General features: G+C 41.1%; 3 protein-coding genes across 13 annotated transcripts in view; all 3 read right to left on the reverse strand.

Moving 5' to 3' along the window:
• Positions 1-663: 663 nt before the first annotated feature.
• rassf2b (Ras association domain family member 2b) lies at positions 664-11,328 on the reverse strand. Of its 2 annotated transcripts, none has more exons than XM_058069926.1 (11): positions 10,996-11,328; positions 7,455-7,528; positions 7,290-7,365; positions 7,019-7,170; positions 6,560-6,672; positions 6,328-6,470; positions 6,092-6,245; positions 5,686-5,807; positions 5,511-5,608; positions 3,740-5,433; positions 664-1,524 (listed from the first exon to the last, which is right to left on the reverse strand). In XM_058069926.1, the coding sequence occupies exons 2-10, from the start codon at positions 7,505-7,507 to the stop codon at positions 5,364-5,366; spliced, it is 981 nt and encodes a 326-aa protein (XP_057925909.1). In that variant the 5' UTR covers positions 7,508-7,528; positions 10,996-11,328; the 3' UTR covers positions 664-1,524; positions 3,740-5,363. The 2 variants fall into 2 exon arrangements, with proteins under 2 accessions (XP_057925909.1, XP_057925908.1); XM_058069925.1 differs by having other exon boundaries at positions 6,328-6,473; positions 10,996-11,321.
• On the reverse strand, positions 1,044-1,514 carry sprn2 (shadow of prion protein 2). The gene has a single exon (XM_058069991.1). The coding sequence runs from the start codon at positions 1,512-1,514 to the stop codon at positions 1,044-1,046; it is 471 nt and encodes a 156-aa protein (XP_057925974.1).
• Positions 11,329-11,939: 611 nt separating the features above from the next.
• slc23a2 (solute carrier family 23 member 2) overlaps positions 11,940-26,109 on the reverse strand; it is a 34,396-nt gene continuing 20,226 nt past the window's right edge. For all 10 annotated transcript variants that reach the window (XM_058069922.1, XM_058069918.1, XM_058069919.1 and 7 more), the window contains 13 exons: positions 23,824-23,919; positions 22,593-22,709; positions 22,270-22,427; positions 21,288-21,376; positions 21,121-21,188; positions 19,974-20,155; positions 19,510-19,630; positions 17,999-18,155; positions 17,671-17,818; positions 17,496-17,601; positions 16,956-17,223; positions 16,522-16,617; positions 11,940-16,443 (listed from right to left, as the gene is read on the reverse strand). In XM_058069922.1, the coding sequence (XP_057925905.1) occupies positions 16,163-16,443; positions 16,522-16,617; positions 16,956-17,223; positions 17,496-17,601; positions 17,671-17,818; positions 17,999-18,155; positions 19,510-19,630; positions 19,974-20,155; positions 21,121-21,188; positions 21,288-21,376; positions 22,270-22,427; positions 22,593-22,709; positions 23,824-23,919 (1,887 nt within the window). In that variant the 3' untranslated portion in view covers positions 11,940-16,162. The remainder of the gene's footprint in view (positions 16,444-16,521; positions 16,618-16,955; positions 17,224-17,495; positions 17,602-17,670; positions 17,819-17,998; positions 18,156-19,509; positions 19,631-19,973; positions 20,156-21,120; positions 21,189-21,287; positions 21,377-22,269; positions 22,428-22,592; positions 22,710-23,823; positions 23,920-26,109) is intronic.

Raw genomic sequence — 26,109 nt, forward strand, 5'->3', positions numbered from 1 at the left:
TGCCAACATCTCATCATTAAACAGATCACCAGTCAGGTTGTTGACTCTTTTCTCAGGTGTGGATATCAGGTTTGACAAGAAAGAGATACGGCTGCAGCAGCCTCCTGGATCGATAGATGAATCGATTAGAGATACATGCAGCAGGTATTGCAGACCTAGCAACCGGTTGTCTTAAACAATAAGCCAGAGTCTGGGCTGGTGGCGATTATCTCACATACGAGCTTACCGTGAAGACGACAATGGATGTACAGTTAATAGTAGCAGCAAACTAGCTGACGGGATACAAACGTATGCATGTAAGTTTAGTAACTAAAGTTACATGGTGCATTCAAGGACCATCGAACAATGTGGGAGAGGGCGTATTGATAACCAAATACAAGAAAAATCTTCCATTCAACTCATCTGTTGACTTTTGAAGACGTGGGTTTTCATGACGTCACCTCCTTCATTGTGTGTGTGTGTGTGTGTGTGTGCGCGCGCAGGTGGACACAGAAGCATATTTGAGAGAATCAGCTGCAGAACACATGTTCTTTCACCATCATCATAAAAACTCCATGAACGCGTCACATTTGTCACTGGAAAATTACTGTATGCTGCTCTAAATGCTAATGATGAGCTTTAGGTACTCTTTATTCTCATTGAATAGTCACACAACATTTATCGTGATTTTATTTTTACTTTAATATACCGTATATAGTAATGCACATTATTATGACACTTAAAAAAAACAAGATTTGTACTGATACTGATACTGAACAAACGCAATGTTAGTAACTTGACTATTACGATTAAGCTATTAAGTTTCAAAAAATATTTTCTACCGTTATATCAATATGTTAAAATATGTATATCATTTATTTATTCTATTTATGGTCCCAACTTTTATATGTATTGGTTGAATGAAGACGAAACGAGAATGGCCACAAGGAAGCATAGGTTGCAATTTACACAGTCAATGTCGTAGGTGAAGTTCGTGTCCACACAGGGGCGCTGTTCAGTCCAGAGCATGAAATAGCCATGAATTGAGTTGACAAACTGCAGCGTTACATGATCGCCCCCAAGTGGCCAACCAGCAGAGTGAGCAGTGAGCCAATCACGACGACGATGCTGTTGTAGATAGGTCCACTTGAGGCTCCAGTGTAGTACTCCACATCTCCAGAGCCCTCTGCCTCATACGCAGATCTGGAGCCGTACCCTCCACCATATCTCGGGTAGCCGTAACCCCCTCCAAACCCGCCATATCCCCCATAACCTCCGTATCCTCCACCATAGCCATACCCGGGGCGGCTCAGGGCAGACCCCAGCATGGCTCCTCCAATGGCCCCTGCTGCTGCTGCTCCAGCTACTTTACCCGCACTGGGGCCGCTGCTCCTGGGAGGGGATGGTCTGTAGGCGGGCCTGCTTCCACCTCCACCCCAGCCGCCTCTGAAGCCTCCACCACGTCTGGCCTCTGAGCTGGGGGTCAGCGTGGCTAGCAGCAGCGTGCACAGGACCAATGTTAGCAGCCTGGACATGATTGGTTACCTGGAACAACACAATGTTTGTTATTGCGCAAACACCGTTCAGCAGTGTACAACTCCACTGCATCATAGTTAGATTTTGGTTAGGAGAGGATGCAAAACCTTGTTTTTGTAAAAAGTAATTCAGAGTATCTGTTGACACCACTTGATTTAATACATAAATGCAATGTAAAAAATGTAATTAATTGATTTAGATAAACTTTCCAACTTGCTAACTTTATTTTTTAAGTTATTTTCAAATAATAATGTTGGCTATTACATGAACTTAATTTAGCATGTCATACGTATACACTCAAATTTTATTGTTGGTAAGCTTAAAACAAAATTCAAGTTGCCATGACTTAGTAAAATTAGCTTGGTAATATAATACACACACACATATATATAGTATATATATAAAGTTACTGCTACTTAAAAAGCTGTGTGCATTGTTATTATAATTAAGTAGACAACAAATTAAACTACTTTGAATAAAATTAAGTCAGTTGACTTAACATATTTCTTTGAGTTACGAACTTAAAAACTTGTCCCTATGACAACAATTATTCAGTAAGCATTACTTAAAATGAGCTCTGAGTGAAGAGGAAAAGCTAATTTGTGCAATGCAATATTGTTTGTTGGTTCAAAGCAATTTCAAATTAAGTTGTCATAACTAAGAAAGACTAATGGAAATTGTTGCGTTAATTTTTTTGTTGAGGCTAAACATTTATTTTTTGAGTGTAATATGGTGCATTTCCTCAAAAAGGGGCCTCCTTTCTAAATGCCTCACCTCAAATAGATGCCATCTTTTGTCCCTTTGAGGTGAGGCATGAGGTGACTACAGCAATTCCTTTTGCTATTGGTCTGAAGCTCATGCGCGTTACACTTATTGTACAGTTAATTACAATGAACTCATACAGGAGCTTGTCGGGCATGGGTAATCAAAAGAGTCAGAGGAATAGAATCAAAATCCTACTCATGACTAAACAAAAAATGCATGGATGTAAAGAAATATCATGAATGGTGGCAGAAATTGACAACTGCATCATTTTTTTGGGAAACTACAAGGTGGATAATTATAAGCAGCTGGTGGAAAACCCGAAGTAATGGCTTCCAATGGCTGCAATATGTCACTGAATATACACTTTTGGCATTCCCATTTTGATTTTTTTTCATTGAACTGTGGGAAAAAGTGATGAGCACGGGGAACAATTCCACCAGGACATTGCAGAAGATATCAGGGAAAGTGGAATCCGTTTATGCTTGCCGACTACTGTTGGAATGTGGTCCGGGATGCTGACCCTGCCAAAAATCATTGTTCACAGATACTGAATAACGGGAACTTTTGTTTTTTCGTGAGCTTCAATCTCCTTATATCTTAAGATATTGTTTCTTAACAGATAAAATATATAAACAGATGTGTTTTTGATGTAAAACTATTAACTATATCGGAATACATAAGATGACTGCTAACCACAGTCATCCATTGATTTTCAATTGCGCCTTCGACTAATACATGCCTAGCCCGCTGCAGTTGAGTAACACTCAAGGCGATAGTGACACAACCACATACAAGATGTTCTCAGCACACATATTTAGCCCCGCTGCATGTTATTTTTTACCATGCTGGTAAAGGGTTCTTAATCCTTTTAGAGTGGCAGACCCATTTTACACAAGCGGCATCACTGCTGTAACGTCACTTGACCTGACGCACCCTGGGGGGATCAGCTCGCTTTCATTAGAAGCTGCGTTCAGTAATCTCTTCATATCACTGATAGGTCCCATTATCAGAGATGAGCATTATTGCTGAAGTGTGCGACATCATTTGTTCATTAACACAAACACACAAGCAGTGTTGTGGCTATAATTACCCTGGGACATTCAAGCAGGGAATAATCCAATTACAGTAGCGTTCATTCACAAACACGGTGAGAACTTTCCAACACAAAACAAATGTGACGTAGTACGAAATGTACTATGACTCTGATTTACTTGTCAGCTTATTATTTTAAGTAAAGTACTAAGCCATAAAAACTACCTCAAAACGTATTGCAACTATGTCATCCAAATGATTACTTGGATAAATGCTACCATTTACGTGACGCTTAACTCCAGTCTAACGAGATCCAGTAAAAGAGCTTCTGTTTAATTGAAATGAATACTGTATTGCATATTTTTGTCTGGTGTACGTAATGCTTTTTGTATCATGACTCTGAAGATTAATAATTAGGTTGTCTTACTTGTTTGGGAAGAAATCCAAGATCCTGAAGTGATGATGCTCTTCTCGCTTATGTTCCCCCCTCCTCCAGAAGTGTTTGAGCAGTTTGAACACTGACGCCCCGTATAAATATGATGTGTGTGCTTCAGGGTTGGTCCGTTACTCTTCAGACGGTCACATCCAGGGGATCACATAGTCTCCTGGGTGGTCATTGGCTGAGTCAACAGTAATCTGCTGTACCACTGACAGTAATACTTAAATACCTGGTGTGTGTGTGTGTGTGTGTGTGTGCTGCCAGAGTTGACTTAATACTCCTAATTGTCCAGTGAGGGAATAACACATCTTGTCCTAAGCATGACTAATTGGATATTGACAACATTAGATAACATTTTCTCAAGTGTCTTTTTTAATTAAATTACAATCATTGTTCAATACATTTTCGTATCATCATGAGGCGTTCACATGTCAAGGACTAAAATAGTTTTCAATAAGTCATACAAAAGCAGGCAAGTCTCAAGGACAAAGCATGCACATAGCGGTACCGTGAAAAGAAACAAAATGACTGAAAGATGTCGTCTTGATGAGAGTGTCGGTGGCCAGGACGGCACCTTGAAGCAGCTTAACTGTGTCTCAGTCAGCAAATATTATTCAATTACCAGCACGCGCGCATAAACATGACACATGCGTCACACTCACGCTGACCTACTTTGAACGTGTGAATATGTAAGCTGTGTGCATCGCATCTTCTCGACAAGTCACTGTCTCCCTTGTGTTGTCTTATATGCTGTTTGTACCGGGCTTCTTAACACAACAGTGCACGTGAATGTGCTTTTTGAAAATGTCAACAGGACACTAATATCCTTTGGTAGGATTCATGCTGTTCCCTGGGTTCATGTAGCACCCTTTGACCTGATTGATGATGATGATGTACGATGTCATGGAGTGAAAATAAACCAACGGCTTGGAAGTTGAGAAATGATTATTCTATCTGCAGTAAAAACACCCGTCTTCATGAGAGGAGCACTCTGCTGTCTTTAAGAAATTGCTGTAATAAGTTAGTCAAAGATCCTTTATATAACAAGAAGGCTCTGCTGCTTTTAGGAATGTACTGCAAAAATGTTAGTCCAAAAGCGTCGGACAGGAATCTGCTGTAAACACTAGTCAAAGATCCTGTATAAGAAGGACCACTCTGTTGGTTTTAAATATCTCCCTGTATGTCAGGAGTTTTCTGCTGTTTTTAGGAATCTGCTGTCTCTCCCAAGTCTTGAATTGAACATGGTCGGTCTGGTGTCACTCAACGGCTTATTTGGCCCCTGGGTCACTAATTGAATATGGCTGCCGTAGAACCAATCAAGTCCATTTGATTACAAATGGAACAAGGGGAACAGGAAGGCACCCAGTGCATTGTGGGAAACAATAGAGGTGCCCCCACCTTTGTGCTCATCATGTAGGATTTTTCATATGGACTTAATGTGAACATTGCTTTGTTTGTGCTTGGGTTTTTTTTAGCAGGCACTTGACTCAAAGCATATATGCCAGAATGCTTGTGCTTAAAATGAATAGTTAGCATGACACACTCTGTTGTAAATTGTCCACACACAATGTAACCCTCAACTAGAATGTTCACGACGATGGTACCTGCTAGTTCACATACACGTGGCCCCCTCAGGCAGACACCCCAGCTGCTTCTCTATGATGCAGCGCAGGATGTTGTACCTATACCACATGAACACATATATGTCAGCTCCATGAGTGGAAACAACACTCGTTTGACTCTAGGACACTTCTTGTACCTTCTCCTCAGTTTCTGCACCTCTCTGTCCTCCTCCTCCTTCAGCTTGGTAATGAAACTCTGCAGGACTGGCATCTCAAACTTGATATACTGCGCCACCTGGAGGAATGGAGGTGACGACACATGAATGAGAAGAAGTCAAGCTCATTGTCATGGTGAGTGTTGAAGATGTTTACGTCATAGGTGACTTCTTCTCCCAGGTCCTCCTCCATGAGGAACAGCTTGCACACTTGCTCACATGGACCCTGCAATATTCTCAACACCAGTGGGAAGTCGCTGCGCTTCAGCTTTGCCCGCTCTGAAAGATTAGAGCAGATTTAGGACACATGAGACATATGAGATACATTTAAAAGAGCTAAGTGATATTTTCACATCAGGCTTAGTATATAAGGAGAAGTTCACCACTGCAGCAGAAGCCATGGAAGGCCAAAATAGAACTAGGTGTTGTGTTTAAGGAAGTGAAAAGGCGAAACACCATTTTGCCACACAACCATTATTCCTCCTTCCTACAGCGTCCATTACAATTACATGCAAATTACATGATGATCTACTGTGTAACGGTGTAATGAATTGTGTTATTACCTCCACTAGCATGGACGAGGTAAAGTGCAAAGTCATCAGGGCTGTTTTCAATCTTAAACTTGTTGAGAAGAACTCGTAGCACCTGAGGAGTCGTCATGCAGCTGTTGATGCGTACGTTGGTCACGGAGCCATAAGCCGGAGTGAACACGGCTGTCTGAGATACAAATATATGATCAAATCATTTGACTTTATATGATTTGCTCTTATAGTTTTCACGTTGGGGGCGCTGTGGGAACCTTGTGGTTGTAGAAGTGTCCATTGATGGAGAAGCGATGGCGTCGGATCTTCCTCTGGTCGCTTGGGGAGCGCCGGTGGGCCCGCCTTAGAACCCCGGCATCACTTTTGGTTCTAAGAAGCTGAGCGGAATTCTCACTGTCTTCTTCTGAATGAATGAGGACGGAGACAGTGAAGAATAGCGTCAGTTACTGTACATATGTTGTAACTTTCACATTGTTGACAAAAACTCACCTTCTGTGTGCTCCTCCATTACACCGTTCTTTGACTGGTTGTCAGGAGGTGTCACCTCCATAGTGGGCGGAGTCATGTGTGGTGTCCGTTGACCGTCTGTGCTGTTTGGGGAGCTATGGAGGACAAAAAAGGCAAAAAGTTTTTGTCTGCGTCCATTTTTTTAAAAGATAAAAACTCCTATGACGTTTTGTCTGCATCGTTTTTGTAATTATTATTTTTAACTTCACGGGTCACAACATTAGGTACACCCAGACAACCTAACGAGGCTGAGGTAATCAGACTATGAATGCCTCTCTAAAACTCAAAACTGAGCATTTTTGTCAAAGCTTTCGTTATTCCATCCTATTGAGGTGTACTTAATGAAGTGTCCATCCAATGTATGGTTGTCTCCAGTGACAAGCCGTGTATCCACATTTCCGGTCAGTGTGCCGTAACCTGACCCTGGTGTGCACTTCTTACCCTTGACCGTCCAGGATGCAACCCGAGTGCCAGGATGTGGAGGAGGGAGGCGGTCGGATCCGCTCGTGGTCGTCCTGCATCTGAAGCCTGATTGGACGACGCAGGCCCCAAAAGATGTTCAACAGGCCTTCAACGATCAGCTCCCCCTCTTCCTGGGAGGGATCGATGAATTACACACCATGGACAATCATTAAGGCCTTGCAGATCGGATGACTGCAGGGGATGTAAAATGGAGCAACACCACAACGACATCGTTAACGCACACACTCACCTCTCTGTGCCTGAGCTGCAGGTTCTGTCCTTCATAGTAAAGGTTGTACGTCTTAAGATGTGAGAGGATGGTTACCCTGGAGACAGAGATGATGTGTGGTTAAAGCTCAGCAAGTCTTTCTGTCACGCTTTTGGAAGACTAGAGTGGAAAAAGTGAGTAGCTTACTTGCTGATGAACTTATTCTCCCCGATCTGAACCCCGTTGTGTATGTCATCCATGGTCAGACAGCATGCGAGGTGCTGAGAGGAGGTGAAACAAAATGACAGTTGATCATTTTTAGCACAGTCTCCTCATAACCAAGCAGCAGCAGCAGCCAACACAGACGTGAAGACTCAGGCCAAAAACAGAAGATTGATTGCATTGGAAATTATTTCCCCTGATTACGAGCGGATTTCACCCTGCTGATCCTGGACAAACATCTTTGAGTCCACACATATAGTTGGATGACATGGTTTTTTCTTTCCTCACGTCCTTCTATGTGTTCATGTGCTTGTGTGGGGGTGTAAAAAGAAGCTTCTGTGAGGGGAGAACAGGTGCAGGACACAAACGCAACCCACTGAGGCCAAGTCTACTTGCAGCTGCTCCAACATGGGACACATGCAGCCATTAAAAGAAGTAAGAGCAGCAATGGTCACATACAGTCACACTTGAGCTCCAAGTACTGAAACATGTCAAATATTAGGAATTCTCTGCATGCTTTCAATCATTCATTTGGCTCCATGCTAAACACATTAAGATATCCTCAGAGAAGAAGCAAAGACGTGGAAAGCTGGCATTAGAATATGCCAAAAGGGTGAAGTATTTTAAGTAGTTTTCCAGTACATAGTTCAAACAGGAATAGTCTCAACTGCTGTCATGATGTGCAGAGGATGATTCTGCCAGATGTCTTTTCATTTCAATCCCCAAACATTTAGGGTGTTTAAGATCTCATGTGTCATCTCATGTCTCGTGGACATTATGCCTGAGATGATAATGAAATAAACACACAATAAATGAAAATGGACTCGCTAATGTTATGGCATTAACATATCACCATGTGCGTGCTTGTCTGTTGTCCTCGTCTGCTGCATCCGAACAGGCAACAATGGGTTCCCTGTGCATTGGTTTGAGCACCTTGGTGCATTTGTTACATAGAATAACAGCATGAACTGTTCCATAGAGAATAACATCATGTCCATAGAATAAGGGCATGAACAGAGTGAGCCCTTGTGTCAGTCATACAGTCTCTGTCTCGATGGGTGGAGGTAGGGCCCCTAGCATACACACACAGGGCTCCAAACTGCAACTAAATGGTTGCATTTTGTGACTAAAATAAGACATTGCGAGTAAATCTTTCACCTACTTGTGCATGTGTGACCAGATAAGAGTACATGTCCCGTATTCTGCTTGTCACAGTCTAACTTATCGATGCTAGTATGTGTGATCGCTCACATTTCAACCTCAATGCTGTTGGGACTTTGTTGTCATCTTTGTTTACACATTTTGCCTGGCTCTCACTCTGTTGTACAGGTTCACAGCCCAGACCAGAGATCTTGGCTTTGAAATGGTTGGTGCCCACTGCTCTAAATGGACAATGGAGTATTTCCAATTAACACACAGCAGACAGCAATAATAAATACACTGAGGACGTACCAGTAAGTATGAGTAGGTCATCCAGATGTATGTCTGTGTGTCTCGAATGTATCTTGTCCGGAGAGTGTACACAAACAAGAGGTGAACATTGGTGTATAAAGGAAGCGCTCCCCTTCCGCTGTGTCACTTCCTCCTGTGCTCAGCCAGCCACGCAGGAAACTGATACACAGCCAAGACTTCCTCAATCCATGTTGACACGGATGAATTGGCACCCACACCCATCAAGACAGTTTAGAATCAGCACAGCCAACATACAAAATGCAGCTGCTGCTTTATCTGAGCCTGTCAATCTTGCAAACAGTGCCCAGTTATCATGATTGAATTAAATATTAAACAGCAATTAGCCCAACGCTATCAATATTTCAGTGCGTATATGTCACGCCAGTCAGGCTCAAAAATGGAGGTGATAAGACTTTAATAACATGGACGTGGTCAAGGGCAGCCATGCTTGTGGGCATGAATGTACAGTTCATCTCCTGCCCACTGTAAAAGTGCCAATACTGCTTCCAAATACATCATCGTCTAAATACAGTAGTACCACCAATACAGTAGTTGCAGGGTGCATGGTCTACAAAAGCAAGTAACCTTTGTGGTGTCCAATGAGTGCCAGGTCAAAAAATGTACACACACAATGAAGCCAAGTAAGTGCCCCAGCTATAAATACTGCATTTAAGTTCATGTTTGAGTGTTTAACTTATTCTTGCACTTGTGTGACAGTTAGTGCTACTTAAAGAAGGTTTTATGATGATAGTATTTGTAGTATTCCTAATGAGAGAGGTAGTTTTGTAACAATCCATTCTGTGGACCTGCATCAAGTACTGGATTGTCATAGACCTTTAGTGGTTAACTGAGCTAACGGTTCAAATGTAGGTCTCAGCAGATCGACTGGAGTCCCTGTTGGCTCATTACAGAGTCCTCGTCTTCCATCCACCCCCCACCCTGTCTCTGAAACTCCAAACTGTGAGGCTTCACAAATATTTTCCTCTCAGATGCTTCTCCCAACAGAACTGTCTGTCTGGTGCCTGATGGTGAAATAGTGCAAACCACCCTCCACGTAATTAAAACTCATGACCACCACTTCCTGGCTTCACAGCCCCTCCCCTCCCTCTGAAAGTGACACACATGCCTGCTTGTTTTCTTACTGCTTGCGTCTCTTTTACGGAGATGAATGGCTTTAAAAACCTCCTACCGACCCCTTTTGTACCTTATAGACCCTCACCCCCACCTCTCCATATTGCTGGAGCTAGGGCCCCCTCCTTCTATTGTCACTAGTGTCATAGCAACCTTTAAAACATGTCAAATCAGCCACAAAAGCATACATTTACTTTTAGTAACATTGATATGCAAGATATGTATTCAAGAGAATCTAAATTTAGATAAATATGGCTAAACATTTTCATTTTGGCAGGAACTACTTCTCCTTCCACCTCTCATAAGTAGCCATTTACATAAAGCAACTTGTGTTGTTGTCTTGTCAACATTGTAATAGTATGAGCATTACAAATTACAATATGAAGTACAAGTTAAATACTTGAAATACTTAAAAGCTCAGCAGCAAAAACGAAGCATCTATTTTAGTGTTAACTATGTACTGATGGATGGTAAGAGAATTGTCACAAAGTATGTGTATTGGCGTCAGTTTTACTTGATCCTGCATCATAAGACAATTTGGGGTATCGTTCGTCACTATCATGAGTGATTGCATAAAGTTCATCGTTAGCAGAGTTATCACGGACATATTTACTAAAAGTAACAAATCTGGCCCGCAACATGATGTTAGCAGAGAGGTTATTTTTTATTACCGTATGACTTGTTATGTAAGCAGAATGGCTCACACGCAGCACAGTCAGTCCCACTTAGATAGCTCATGTAATGAAATCCAAATGATGCGTGACCCAAGCTTTGGACTGAACCCACACTTTATGACCACTGGCTAGCATCCGCTTTAACGAGATATTCCGAGTTAATATATTCAGACGAGCACCATTTCACGGTTAAAAACGGTTAAAAATATGTGTAAAAAATATTTAATTGATATTTTCCGCACACGTTGTGATATTCACGTGAAGCTTACCAAAATACGACGACGTTGTCGGCAGCTTCAAAGGCTTCTCTTCGGGGACACCGAGGGAGTGTGTTCGGATCCCTCCCCCGCCAATGTAGCGCTAAATTGGACTTAGCTCACGTTTCTCGGCTCGCCCGCCCGGTTCGGGTTCGGTCTGTCGACGAGGTGTTGAGCCTCCGACCCGGACTGGTCCATCTGTTGTGGCCGCGGCGCTCGCGCCTGCTCCCTGCCAAATCAGCCTATCAGCGGTCGTCTCCCCACGAGCCTTTTGTCCACGGGACGCTCACGCTCAAACAATGGGCGAGCTCGCGCACGCGCGCGTGCGCCAGCTGCCAAATAATGAGCAGCGCTTGTTGTGATTGAGGACAACTGAGTGCCAGAATAAGAGCGGAATCTTACGTCTTCAACTATATAACAAAGCGTGACGTGGCGACAGTGCACTAGCTTTTAATTTTGGCTATGAAACATCTTCAAAAAAATCAAAGAAACTCATCATTTCATAGTAGGAAACATGGAAGAAAGTCACACTGAAAGGATAAACTTAAAATAGACAACAAAACATCTACAAACTTTACATTTTTTACAGCTACTTCATTATCGATTTCTAGTGAACTCAATAAGCATTCCAGATTTGCATTGATGTTTGATCCATTGATTTGATCCTACACCAATCAATCATACACCAAGTACGATCTCAAAAATATTGTGATTTGAAAGTGCCACCATTTTTTCAGCATCACAGTTTAGCTTCCAATATTTGAGCTCAGTGACATAAATATGAACTATTACATTATTATTCAATTTGTGGGAATCTGTATTTGTTTAATATGTATGTCTAACATTACCAACCTCTCTGGTATTCCTGAGTAATATTAGATGGAGTCCACATAGCACAGTTTTGAGAATCAATGTTGTAGTATAAAAAGTCAAATGAAGACAAAAGACTCATTCGGTACATTCTGAAACATCTTATTAAATATCAGGAACAAAGAATAAAACATTTGGTTGCTACAATTATTTTACACAACTTATCTTCCAAAGTTCAATTGAGCAAACTTGACTCAGTTAAATCAAAAATTGTTAAGTATTAAGCCTGTTCTTTGATTTTTATGTGTTAATGACTGAAATAAAAGCACTGTTCGAGTATAAAAAAAAACTACCTAATCCAAAAAGATTTCCCCAAAACACGAGCTGATCAAAATGTTTTCTTTTTTAAGTACAACAAAACAGTGCACTTTCCAGCATGATTTAAGATTAAAAGTTATGATCTTCCTTACAAATGTTTGCTTGCAATAAAAACATGTGTATTATTTACATATATATGTGTGTGTGTATATATATATATATATACACACACATACATATGTATATATATATATATATAAAGAACAGTTACAAAGATGAAACAGGAAATACACCAAAGAATATTCTACATGTAGCACCCCCTTCATAAGAACTGAATGGGACTTCCTCTGGCCACCTTATTAGAAACCACCTGCTGCTTCAAGTCAGTAAACAATACAGGAGGTCCAGTTCTGTAAGAATACATCGGCCAATCAGAGAATCATCTCTGCCATGTTGTGATGAGGCGGGTTTCCACGACAACCACATTGACTTGCAGCTATAGCTCTTAATAAGGAGGCCAGGCGTTTTCTTTTTCTCCTGCGTCCTTAAACATCAACAGTACGACTTTCCGGGAAGGAAAAACGGGTACACCCAACACTGCAGGACAGGAGAGGCAGGGTGTGTGTAATAAGTGCCACTTGCATAAGTGCGAGGCTGCGCGAACTGTGTGATGTTTTGTCACATAGAGTCAAAAGTTACATCTTTCTTTTACCCTTTGTTTCATGTTAACCAGGGATGGGCATCATAATTAATTTGTTGATGGTGCAGAAAGGGAATGTTTACCCTAAACGTTCCAATCAACGCCTCTATTCTATTAAGCAGTTTCTGCGTACGTGTTCTACCGCTGTAATTAGCGACAGGGCACAACAAATAGCTTTATCTACCTCTGCATGCGCTTATAAATGTTGGAGCTCGGCAGCTGTTGGTGTGAAATTCAGGCACATTACTCCTGCCATATTAGCATTAATGTAGACTGAGCAGTTAGCTCCTGACCGCAATTGCAACATTGGTTGTGTTTCTACTGTGTTGTGCAATATACTTGTTCAGAGAGCCACATTTTTCTTTCCACTTTCTCATGTGATCTAAATCATTCAAGTTAGAAAAATGAAGTAATTTGAACACAGTAGTCCCTCGTTTATCACGGTTAATTGGTTCCCAACCCGACCGTGATAAATTTTCTTTGAATGAAATATTTGTGTCGTTAGAGCCTAGCAAACCTGTCTTAATTGGGTTTGTAACATAATACCTCTTAACATGAAATAACACCCCTATAGTCACCTTTAGAATTGCATGGCTCAATATAATTGACCTATGAGTAAATACGGCATTTAAGACATAAATAAAACTTGTCTTCGTGTTACTATGTGTTCACCTCGGGGACCTGAGTGAGCGACGGGGGTTCAGAGTTGAGTTGCAGCTTTGCGCGGGTAATGGCCGCAACATGTTACTAATATTATTATAATTATTGTGCCTGATGCGAGATGATATAAACCTAAATAATAACTTGGTGTTCCGGCCGTCAAGTCTGGTGCTCACCTCACCCAACAATTACTGACACCTAGTGACCAATATAGAGAACTACATTCGTAATATCTTGTTATGCTTTGTATTTTATGCTTGAAAATTCTTAATTTAGGTAAAAATACGCAACAGTCACTTAAAAATGCATTAAAAAATAATTTTAGGGCATATTCAACCACCAAACATCATGAGGTATTAATACATTTTTGGAAAACTGTGATAGAGTCAGAAATTTAAAGTGCAAAGTGGCACGGGAAGTGAATAAACACCATATAATTATTATAATTAGAGCGTTTATGGTAAACATGTAATGAAACAGTAGAGTGCAACCAGTAGAGCTGTTATTGAAAAATTGAAAGAGTCGCATGAATATAGTACGTATATATCTGTGGAATAACAATCTAGGCAGGATTACAAAAAATGAACTGGTGTTAAGGTGAAATCTAATTCAATGCCCATCCCGAGTATTAACATCTTTCCACACAAGTGGCCACTAACAGTCAGCTAAATAAAGACTTAAGGCCCAGTAGTATAATGTGGTCCATTCTATCAACATTTAAAGGTTAACGAGAATATATTCTTGGCACCTCTTAAATATATGAAATCATAAAAGGCCCTGACATGAATAGGAGAGCAGCAGCAGGAGCAGCCACGATGCCTTATAAGGTAAACAATCTATAGCAGTTAGCTGAAGCTAAGGGTGGCTTTTCATCTTTTTTTATACGGCGAGACTAAGAAATCCTAAATTAGCTTTTACCATTGTGCAAGACACACAGAGACATGCTTCAGCCAAGCCTGACACACCTCCTATAAATAAATAAATAGCTTAAAAAACTAATTGAAATATAGGTCATAACGGGGAACGTGTTACGTTTTTTTTGGTAACAGAACAAAACTAAAAAAAACTAAGTCACTTTTTGGTTTATTTGCCAAATCTCAACTGGACACGTTTTCAATTTGTGATATTTTACCCAGTTTAACACGTGTTTATCATATTACTACTATAAGGTGGGAGTGAGTGAATGAGTGAAAACAGCATCAGCAAAAGTGTCAAACGCTTGTTACATAACCAACTTTGCACCTTTTGCAACTGTAACTAACAGGCGCCGTTGAAGAGAAGTTGTACAGTGTAGCGTCACCCATCCAACACGTAACAGAGAATCCCTGCAAAGAGATCATTTCAAGGGCCGGAATTTGACGTAATTTCTTAGCTAAGGCCACGTTGCTGAGGTACCATGTGGAACCGCTTTAAAGAGATTTCACTGGAACCACTTTGGTTGTTCTTCCAAGGAGCTACCCTCACTTCCACTACCTGTATTAGCTCATGCAGTAAGGCTAGAGAGGTGGATTCTGTGGAATCAGTTGTTGGATTACCGTCTTGAAGAAAATGAGGCAAAATGGAGTGTAGCAGGTCCAGGCGCTGTTACTCAAGTCTCAACTACATAGGCTGCTGTTTAAAGGTCAGTCACAGAATGGCAACTCAGCATTAATTGTTCAGAGCATTATCCTCACTAGGGTCGCGGGTATACTGGAGCCTATCCCAGCAGTTTTCGTGTAAGAGGCGGGGTACACCCTGGACTGGTCGCCAGCCAATCACAAGGCACATATAGACAAACAACCATTGACACCTATGGACAATTTAGAGTCTTCAATGTACCTAACATGCACGTTTTTGGACTTTGTGAGGAAGCCGCGGAAAACCCATCAGAGCATGCACACTATAAAGGAAGATGTGCTTAGCACATGTGCCACAATGCTGCCTGTATGGAACATATGTTTACATTAACACTGGCAAGAATAACGGTAGCGGAAGTGAGGATAACTCCAGGAAGTCATTTTAAAATATCCAAATGATAGAACAAGGGCATTCTGATTTGGGGATTCTGCTCATATAAATGTCAAGTGTGGATAATGCTGACGCCATACACACACACAACAGCACCAGTGAACTTTTGACTGGCACTGTAAGTAAACCATTAGATCATCCTTGATGTAAATTGAGTGCCGGTTAAGTTTAGAGTTGCTTGCCAGGGAGTGAGGAAGTAGATTCTGGACTATGGAGACAGCATAAAGAAGAAAAAGTAAACCATCACTGAGCTGAGGGTGCCTGACGGCCCCTTTGAACCAGGCAGACATGCATCCTTGTGCTGCAGTGCTGTCGAAGCTAGTTTTTGTAGGGCTGTTGGTGTGTGTCCATGTATAATGTGCATTGGGACCTTTTTGTTGCATAATTCTAGGTTGGCAGATTATAAAAAGAAACGATTAGGTGCTAAAAAGTGATCATCGAGTGTTAAAGTGCCAGTGTAATGAATGCACACATGCAGACACACCAACTAGTCTCCACATGGTGGCATCTTTTTGGGAGCATGCTGGCTGCAACTTGCTTTAAGCATGCTAAAGATAGCATAGTGGGAAGTGACACAAGAAAACACACACTTCACATGTTGTCCACATCCTGCACCATGCTCTCACATCCTTTCCGCTCAGTGTACCTTCCCTTGCTCCCAAATTCACACACTATTTGGTCGGGCTATGCCAGACTCTCCCCCTGAGTGGCGCCTCCCTCCACGGCTCCACCTCCTCCTCCCTTCCCCGCATCCCCGTGTCCCGCCCTGCTCCTGCAGGCTTCCCACAGACCTCCCCACTGATAGCCGGCGAAGGTCGGGCTGATGGGGAGGTACTTGAAGACAGCGTGTCTGCGAATGAAGTCCATTCCAAAGGGCAGGTCGTATGAGCGCATCCCTTCCAGCTCGGCGGCACTCGGACCCGAGCCTCGTTTTAGCTTCCTGATTCCTCGCTCCTCAGGAGAGCCTGACCACAGATAACATTAACGTTATTGCCCATCACACGTTTTAACCATCTGTAGATAACTGTGAATAACCGTCTCACCTGGAATAGTATTGTCCAGAATAAAAGCCACTGAGCCTCCTACAAACATGGCCGTGGTGAGGAGCACATTCAACACTTGGTCAATCTCAGCAATACCTTTAAAAAAATAAAATAAAAAATAAAAGTTTAGTCACAGCCTGTGGAATATAGTATTACTGTTACAAGGCCACACTAAGTAAAATCACAATTAGGAAGTAATATTTTGTTTTTAAATTTGCTTTTAAAATTGATAACACAACATCAATTTAACTGACTTATTTCTGATATTAAAATTTTATTCTTGTGAAATGACCTCTCATATTACAATTTTTTTTAATTGTAAAATGCTGACTTTATACATCAACCCACAGGTGATCTCACATGTTAGTTCATCCAGGCTTACTAAACAGTATATGCTAAAACAAAAAACCAAAAATAAGTTCTTCTCCACCCACCTGTGACCAGCGGGTTCTGTTTGAGGTAGCTGGGCAACATCAGACCAAAGAAGATGGAGAAGCCCAGAACAAAGAGGTTCCTGGAAGAGTTGAGATCCACAAACTGGAGGTTGGACAGCCCCACCGCTGTGATCATCCCAAACAAGGTGCAGAACAGTGCTCCCAGCACAGGGTCGGGCAGCGAGGCAAACAGGGCGCTGAATTTACCCACAAGTCCCAGGAGCAGCATCATAGCGGCTCCGTACTGGATCACACGCCTGCTGCCCACCTACAGAGATCAGGATTAGAAAGGCGGTTGAGATCCCCTTTTGCCAACGTTTCAGTAAGAAAAGTAGCTATGGGCTGTCCTCAAAGTCGCTACATGACATGATGTTGTAAAATGCTGGAAGAATAAAGCACTACCTCATAGGAGAGACCAAAAAAAAATCAATGACCATGGGAGGACTGAGGATTGAACCCGCAACCTTAACGTTGGGAGACGACCGCTCTACTCCCTGAGCCCAATACAAGCCAAGTGTCACAGTGAGGTGCAATAAATACCTTTGTTATTCCCAGAACACCTATGTTTGGACTGGAAGAGGTGGAACCATTCCCTGTCCCGAAAAGACCATCCAACACACAGGAAACGCCCTCGATAAATATCCCCCTATGGAGACAAACCAGTGAGGATGTACACAAATAAACTGGATTAAACGGGCTAGAGAGTAAAGCTTACCGATTGATGGCGTGGATAGGTGGCGGAGGGGCGCACGAGAGACGGGCGCAGGCGTAATAGTCGCCGATAGACTCGATGATGCTGGCAACCACCGCACTCATCATGCCGATCACACCTGCAGCTGTCACAGTAGGGATCCCCCACTGGACTGAAAGGGTAAAAAGAAATTGTTGGGATTCCAATTCTTATTGCTACACAATGATTAGAAAATATGTGCATAAACAAACATTGACTCAGACTTAACGTTTCTGCCATCTCTCACTGTCCTTGCTTTGCTCTGCAGGGCAGTGTAGGCCTCCACTGGAAGTGATAAAAAGGAAACACTCACAGGGATATGGGATCTTGAACCAGGGTGCAGCTGAGAGGATCCCATGGCGTGAATCTGTGCGGGCGTAGTAGCCATATTTGTCTTTCACAGGTGGGAAGACGTCTGTCACCGTGAAGATGAAGCACAGCAGCCATGACACCAGGATGGCCATGATGATCTAGGTGTATGACAAGTGGAGACAACCATCAAATATGACAACAGATGGTGGGGAATTAGGCTGCATCACACAGAGCCATGTTTCGAATACCTTGTCCATCACGCACAGCCAATATACTGTAGATACAGTGGTGTGAAAAAGTGCCCCGTTCCTGATTTGAGTTGTTTTCTGTATGTTTGTCACATTAAATGTTTCAGTTACACTACCACCACCATATTTTACTGGTGGTATGATGTTCTTATTCTGAAATTCAGAATGACTTTTATGCCAGTTGTAATGGGACATACACCTTCACACCTACACCAGAGTATTTTCCTAAAGGTCTTGGGGGTCATCAAGATGTTTCCTGGCAAAATTGAGATGAAGCTTAATGATCTTTTTGTTCGTCTTGGATGTCTGCCATGCAGGGCGTTTTTGCCCAGTGTCTTTCATATTGTGGAATCATGAACACTGACCTTAACTGAGGCATCTTTGGATGTGTTTGTGAGATCTTTTGTGACCTCTTGGATGAGTTGTCGCTGTGCTCTTGGGGTCATTTTGGTTGGCGGAACCCTCCTGGGAAGGTTCACCACTGTTCCATGTTTTTGCCATTTGTGGATAATGGCTCTCACTGTAATTTGCTCGCGTCCCAAAGCTTTAGAAATAGCTTTAACTCTTTCCAGATGGCTAGAACCCCTTTGTGTTCAGTTGTGTTGTCAATGACTGATATTTAGATTTTTTTTATGATGTGAACATCTGAAAACGAACTAATCAGGAAGGGACACTTTTTCACATTACTGTATGCATTATGTTTGCAAAAGTTATAAGTTTTAAGCAAGTCTCGTTTTGTATCAATCTAGAATGTACAAGTGTAACAAATGTTGTGGCCAGAGACAGTACCCTACTTACAACCTTCCAGGAAGTCGTTATTTTGCAATTATTTTGCCGTTTTTTCTATAAACTTCTTAGTGCCTCTTTAAAACGTTAAAAATACACTGGAGTGGAAAATTACAAAAAAGGTACGCATTACATTATTACATGTGCAGCACATTACAAACTGACACCAAGATGATGGTGAGCATGGATTGCCGTAAAACGTCATCACACTGAAGGCAGAAGTATTTTAACTAGCATGGTCTGTGTGTCGAAATGTTTATACATAAGTAGTTATCTATGCAGTTGTTTTATGCCTCTATGGCCAGCAGAGGGCAGAAAAAGCCTAATGTTCATTCTGCTGCATGGCGGCACACTTGAGGAAAACCATTCCAACTCCCAACAGGAACAACAAACATGTTTTACAATGGATACGTATAATCAGTAAGTCAATTAGAAAATAGGTCAGAGGTCATTTATCAAGAGTTAAGGGTACACTTACTGGGAACATTTTAAACACTTGCAGCCTGTAGGTAGTCCAGCCTTTCTTTGCTTTGTAGACAGGCAATGGGAAGTGGACGTTTCTGGCATACTGGGAGAAGAGAAGCACCAAAAAAATAGTCCTGCGGACACAAACAATGATCCTGAGTTCAGAGTAAAAGTCATTTAAAGCTGCAGGTCAATAGCTCAGGTGGAATGTGTACAGGTGTACATGTGGCATAAATGCAAGATTGATTATAATGTAACAAGCTCATCCCAGCTGGTCTAAACATATTGCATTTCCCCTTTTAAAAAGGCCCCACAGGCTACAAAGACAAATCAATTGTCTTAACTGCATGAGAAAAAGCAAGTCAGTGGTAATTACAAAGCCTATCATGTCCATGCGGCCCTGTGGCTATGACACAAAGAGCCATGATGACACAGCAGCGGCCTGAGCAAGACATCTTAATGTAAGTGTGAACTTACATTATAGCGATGCCCCAGTGTTTGCCCGCTCTCTCCCCTGCAGCCTGGAAACCAGAGAGGCCGATGAGGGCCACAGTGGGGGTGATGGTCAGAGGCCCAATATACTTCAGGAGGAGCCCAGGCAGACCCAGCGCCCCAATAAACACCTCCACCAGAGATGACACAATGATGGCCCCTTGGATCTGAACCAAAATGAAACAGGGTCAAACAGCTTTTCCTAACATTAACAAAGTAACTGTCACAAGTGTCACAAGTGAGGTCACACTCGTGTATTGGAAGTGTGTAATCCAAAATCTATTGCTGTAATTTAGACAGTTAAAAGTGATTTTAGTAAACCCTACTAGGAATTTGCCATTTAGTGTAACAGTACTCTTAAATGCTAATGTGCTTGTCCACGTCCGTCTCCGACAGTGTGTGGCTACAAGAGGCACTATTCCATTCCAACCTACTTTTTACATATACATTGTAATAGATGCCATATATCACGTACAACTGAATGTGAAAAAGCGCCTCTTCTTTCTAAATTGGTGCAAATGAGTGAGGGAGATGCTAGATTTTTCTCACCTTTGGTGCTCCTAAAGTAAACAAGCTCTAGGGAAACATATTACTGTTACAACATGATTAAAATGTGTATTTTGCATAACAGGGGATGAAAAAGTGTATTTTGCATAGTAGGCTTTAATAATTAAATCTTTAATAAAAATACATGTCTACTCTTTGAGGGTTTTCTTAATGGGGTTGTCCTCATTTGTTTTCATCTTTTATCCTGCTGTTGCACATACAATGAGTCAATCCTTTCCTTCTAGCCTGATTCAATTTCACGTTCATTACACGGTAGAGAAAACTGTTACCCAATCAGCTGTGTACAGGCAGAAAAGGTTAATGTATATCAACAAGATCTGCGACCATGTGAAGTCACAAGGCTGCCGTTAGAAAACGTGTTATGAAGTGGCGTGCACTTGGCAACTCTTCAACCTTTGTTGAGTAAGCAGTTACCCAAGTAAGGTTGAATAACATATTGCTGGAGGTCACGTTTGGTCTACATATTAATGTTATTTTCATTTGTTTTGCTTGGCGTTTCGCTTCTGACCACTTCCCCAGCTTTCAAGTCTGTGTGTTTAATTTGTGTTGTCTTTTGTTGTCTCACTTCTCGTATCCTGGGATGCCAGATGTGCTCTGTGTGGAGGATCTCTGTGCCGTTTGTCCCCAGTATTTCTAAAGAAGGAACAAACAAGAATATGATAAGAATAACAGGTTATTCTCTGCAAGCTTGGTTGCAAACAGTCAATTCATCTGTACCGAAACAGGCCTTACCTGTGTTGTTACACTTCCATTTGTCCAGTGACAGAATGGCTCTGGATGGGGCGAGGAAGGCAAAAGCACTGGCCTGGAACAAAGGCAACCTGGGCACCCAAAAAAAAAAAATCAATTTACGTAAATACACTATAAATACACACATACAAAAGAATTGAGACGTCATCTCCATCTGAAATGGGAATGGGCTCTCAAGAAATGTCCTTGACCAATGATCGCATCAAATTCTCCTGAAATTTCGGGAGCTGAAAATTTGACTAAAATTACATGATCGACCATGGGAAAAAAATCTATTTTCTTTTTTTTATTTTTAAATAACATGTTTAAATGGGAGGGCTTAGCGCACAGGCCTCACAGCTAGGAGACCTGAGTTCAATTAGTTTGTCTATATGTGCCCTGTGATTGGCTGGCGACCGGTCCAGGGTGTACCCCGCCTCTCGCCCGAACACAGCTGGGATAGGCTCCAGGACCCCCCGCGACCCTCGTGAGGAAAAGCGGTAGAAAATGAATGCATGAATGAATGTTTAAATGGGATGAAATAATGGATGAGGCTCAACTTTCCAATCCTGCTATTGCCTGCAACCAGTCCAGGGTGTATGATATGGGTTTATGATATGGTAGTGGTTGGTAGCCATGAAACTCTGTAACCTGTACTGTACTGTGTAAGTTTGATTGATAAAGTAGTCATAGGGTAGTGTGGAGCCGGACAGAACACAAAACTGTTGAAATTGTCCTTGAATTGGATCATATTAGACTTGGGATTTTTGAAACCCTCACAGCGGATTAGGCTGCTTCTATGCGCATCTGAGGATTAACGATCGTTACATAGGCAAGCACTCACTTAAAGACACTTTAGGATGACATGAAGAAGATGGGGGGGTGGGGGGGGCAAAGACATCACTGTTGAGAGCTTAAGAGTGGAAGAGCAGGGTTTGAAGTGCATGTGGATGGATGTTTGAGTGTTTTGCGAGCGTGTGTGGACCTGCAGCCCAGTGTGGTCTGTAGGAGGGTGGTGATCCCCACACAAAAGAAGATGGTCCCAATGAGTTGGCTGGTTGCCCACTGGTCGAAGCCAACACACATGGCTTCAGCGAGAAGGAATGGTACGGCTATGGTTCCACTGAAGCATGTTAGATAGTGCTGAAAAACACAATACAGGGCGTCGAGTTAACACTGTATGGTGAAAAAAAAACTGTGTTTTTTACTGCAATGCAATGCAACACCCCATTATACTCCCATAAAACAAATACTCATAAGACATAATATGATAAGCGTGATAGGTAAAAAGAAAGAACATGTATTTACCTGTAGCCCTAAAAACACACACAGGTACCAAGGCGGAGTGTCTTCTATAATATAAATCATGTCCATCCTCCTCACATCCGCACTGTCTGAGCTGTCCAACGTCTCTGACATTGAGCTCTAAGCAAACACACACACACAAACACATAACATTTTATTGGCTTTTTCATATGCCAGTGCTTCTCAAATAGAGGAGCATTGAGGTGTCAGCAGGAGCGTGACATCATGACGATCTTTATTGATTTGGGCCAGCAACTCAGAGTGGAATGTACAGATAATTAATTTAATTAGGTCCTAAGTAGCATGGCGTGAAATGTGGCATATGCTTATATAGCCAAAGAGACACTGTATATTCTCTTTAAATGACATAGTTCACGTCAATCATCAATTTATCATGTGACAAAAAGAAGTACCAGAGTACCAATAAAATTTTTAAAAAGATTGTAACATTAAAGGTAAAGTTTGCGACCCCTACATGTAATTTCACGAGCTCAGAAAAGTGCAAAGTCACAGTGACATGAAAAGTGTGCATTTGAAAAAGGGAGGTATTGTGTGATGCAGTTGGTGTGTTCAGAAGATCACTCAAAAGAAACTGTGTACATTGGAACTTTGGAACTCAAGCAAGGTGTCGGGGAAGGATTTCAGAATGTGTTCTTCCACTACCATAGGCTCCTCAACACACTCGCGCGCACACATGCGCACACTCCACCGTTGTTCTTAATCTCCATTGACACATGCTCCGAACCTGTCCAATTTGCATTGCGTTGTTTCTCAAATTCAATAGTGTTTCTTGCCTTCTGTATCAAATTGCTGACACCTGCTACTTTCTGTGGTCCCATAGCGGGTTATTTCACTGCCAACCTCACAGTACGGACAGCGAGTCGACAATACATAGGGTGCTATGGTTGGAGGCCTCAATTCCGTGGAAAGATGCAGTACGGGGCAAACATATTAGTTTGTCACATTTAATGTTGTAGGATACGAAACCTGGGGCAAGATTTTGTGGCCGAATCATGCAAAAAGTGGGGCATTCAAGAACCAAAGTTCTACTGTATTATGTTACAGTCTTTAAATGTCAGAAATATGTTTTTCGTGTTTAATTGTTAACTGTTCTGACTAAGCACTGACTAAGCTCCAACACGTTAAGAGCTTGCAACATGTGGGGTGAGTCAGCATTTTTACATGTGACTGACAATCATCATGATGACATTCGAGGTAAACACAATCCGGTCACCTTTTCCACTCCCTGATCTTTAGCGTAGATGGCCATCAGCTCTGTGTTCTCTGTATCCTGGTCTCCATTGGCTCCACCCACTCCATTTACCACCACCTGCCCACACAAAATGATGTTTGACATTTAAAAATATTTAAAAAAAAATCCTGATTACAGTTTGCTGGGTTGTACGTATGTATGACGTTTCAATGTTTTGTACTCTTTTGGTGCATATATCTGCTATAGAATTTTTATTTTCAATCACGATCACTTAAAGTGGTTATGACACAAAAAAATCGTATTTTTGGCGTGAACAACAGCAATGAAAGATGTTGACAAATGGTGCCTTTTTTCTTTACATTTTTCATCACTAAAACAACAAGCCGGTCGTAGACTGGAGAAGGACCTCTGCATGGAAAACAGTATTTTCATATTGTCATGGTGCAGTTTTGGTTCATGTTCTGGATGTACGTGTGTGCAAATATTAGTCGATGACAACACAACTGAACACAAAATGTGTTTTTTAAATTAGCCACATCAGATGCACATTTCAAGGACAATTTAGATCAGGGGTCTCAAACACGCGGCCCGCGGGCCAAATGAGGCCCCCGCCTTGATATGAAAGTTTAATTTGTTTAATTTGCTTAATTTGTTTTTTTGATTTACTTATTTATTTTTCCATCTTATTTTGTGTTGAAAATAAAAATTAACATTAAAAATTTATTTAATAATACATAAAAATTAATTTGTTCATTTGTTTCATTTGTTTTTTAATTTGCTTATTTATTTTTCCTTCTTATTTTATCTCAAAAAATTAAAATTAACATTAAACATTTATTTAATAATTCAATAATAAATAAAAATTAATTTGTTAATTTGTTTCACTTGTTTCATTTGTTTTTTGATTTGCTTATTTATTTTTCCATCTTATTTTGTGTCGAAAAATAAAAATTAACATTAAACATTGATTTAATAATTTAATAATAAATAAAAATGTATTAATAATAATTTATTATAATTTAATGTTTTATCAGAGCTTTTGCAAAGAACCAAAGTGGAGGGTATAGCAGAAGCGTTGAAGACTATTATATTCTATATATATTTATTAATATTTAATTTTATTCATATTTTATTATATTTTTTCTTTATATATATATATATATATATATATATATATATATATATATATATATATATATATATATTCTTTTTTTTTTTAACCTAATGCAGCCCAGCCTCACCCAGACCCTAGCCCCAGTGGCCGCCAGGTAAATTGAGTTTGACACCCCTGGTTTAGATAACGTGTCTCAAATGAAACTTTGGGACTGTATTATTACACCCGAAAGGTGCTTCTACTATCAGCTACTTTATCTTTCCTCAACCCAGACTGGGAATTGTGAGTGAAAACACATCAGAATAAGTTTGACCATAGAAAAGCAAATAGAATTTTTTTTCTACCAGATATAGTCTCGGAATCTTATCAAATATGTCTTTCACCTTGTATCATGCAGTTTCTGCATAGATCTGTCAATCACTGCCTGTCAAACAACATACTGGTTGTCAGATGCTCAGTATTTGCCAACAAATGGAGGCAGCTCTGCCTTGCGAAATTGATAATAGTGCCAACCGACAGCGCTTATTCTGTAAATGTCCAACAACTACAATCTATTGATAATTACTCATCACAACACTATATCAGTGAATGTTATTATTGTGAATGTTTCACTTTCTTTGCTTTGCTCAAAAAACTTGCTCAGGGGTGTTTGATAATCACAACTTCACTTGACTCCATTTATAGTTGTTCGCTGTTGGGTGGCAGCAATAAATATTTTGGTGCCATGAGCACTTTTGTCCGTCTGTTTGCATAATTTCTACTCTATCTATTATATATATATATATATATATATATATATATATATATATATTTTTTTTTTATCTGTCATATCTACTTTTATTATCCAGCTACATGTCTACCAATCTATCTACCTACCTAACACCTCATCTAACACTGGATGGTGTCAGAATTATTATTATATTACAGACATGAGCACGTGAGACACTTCCCCTAAGTGTTATTGCTAGACATGCATATGTTGACCACATTTAAGTAAATAAGTGGAAGCTTTGGTATCACAAACATCTCTTCACAATCCCACAAGACAACCAAGGAGGAAACTAAAAATCAGTCACATTTCCTTCCCCTTTGTGATTTTGTGAGCACCAGCAGGACATGAAAGCAGACAGGATTCACGGCCACTTTTGTAATGTAATCACGAAAGGGCACTGGAATAGCGAAATGCCGGGTCA

This window comes from Doryrhamphus excisus, chromosome 4, assembly GCF_030265055.1.
Source record: "Doryrhamphus excisus isolate RoL2022-K1 chromosome 4, RoL_Dexc_1.0, whole genome shotgun sequence".
Classification (NCBI taxonomy): domain Eukaryota; kingdom Metazoa; phylum Chordata; class Actinopteri; order Syngnathiformes; family Syngnathidae; genus Doryrhamphus; species Doryrhamphus excisus.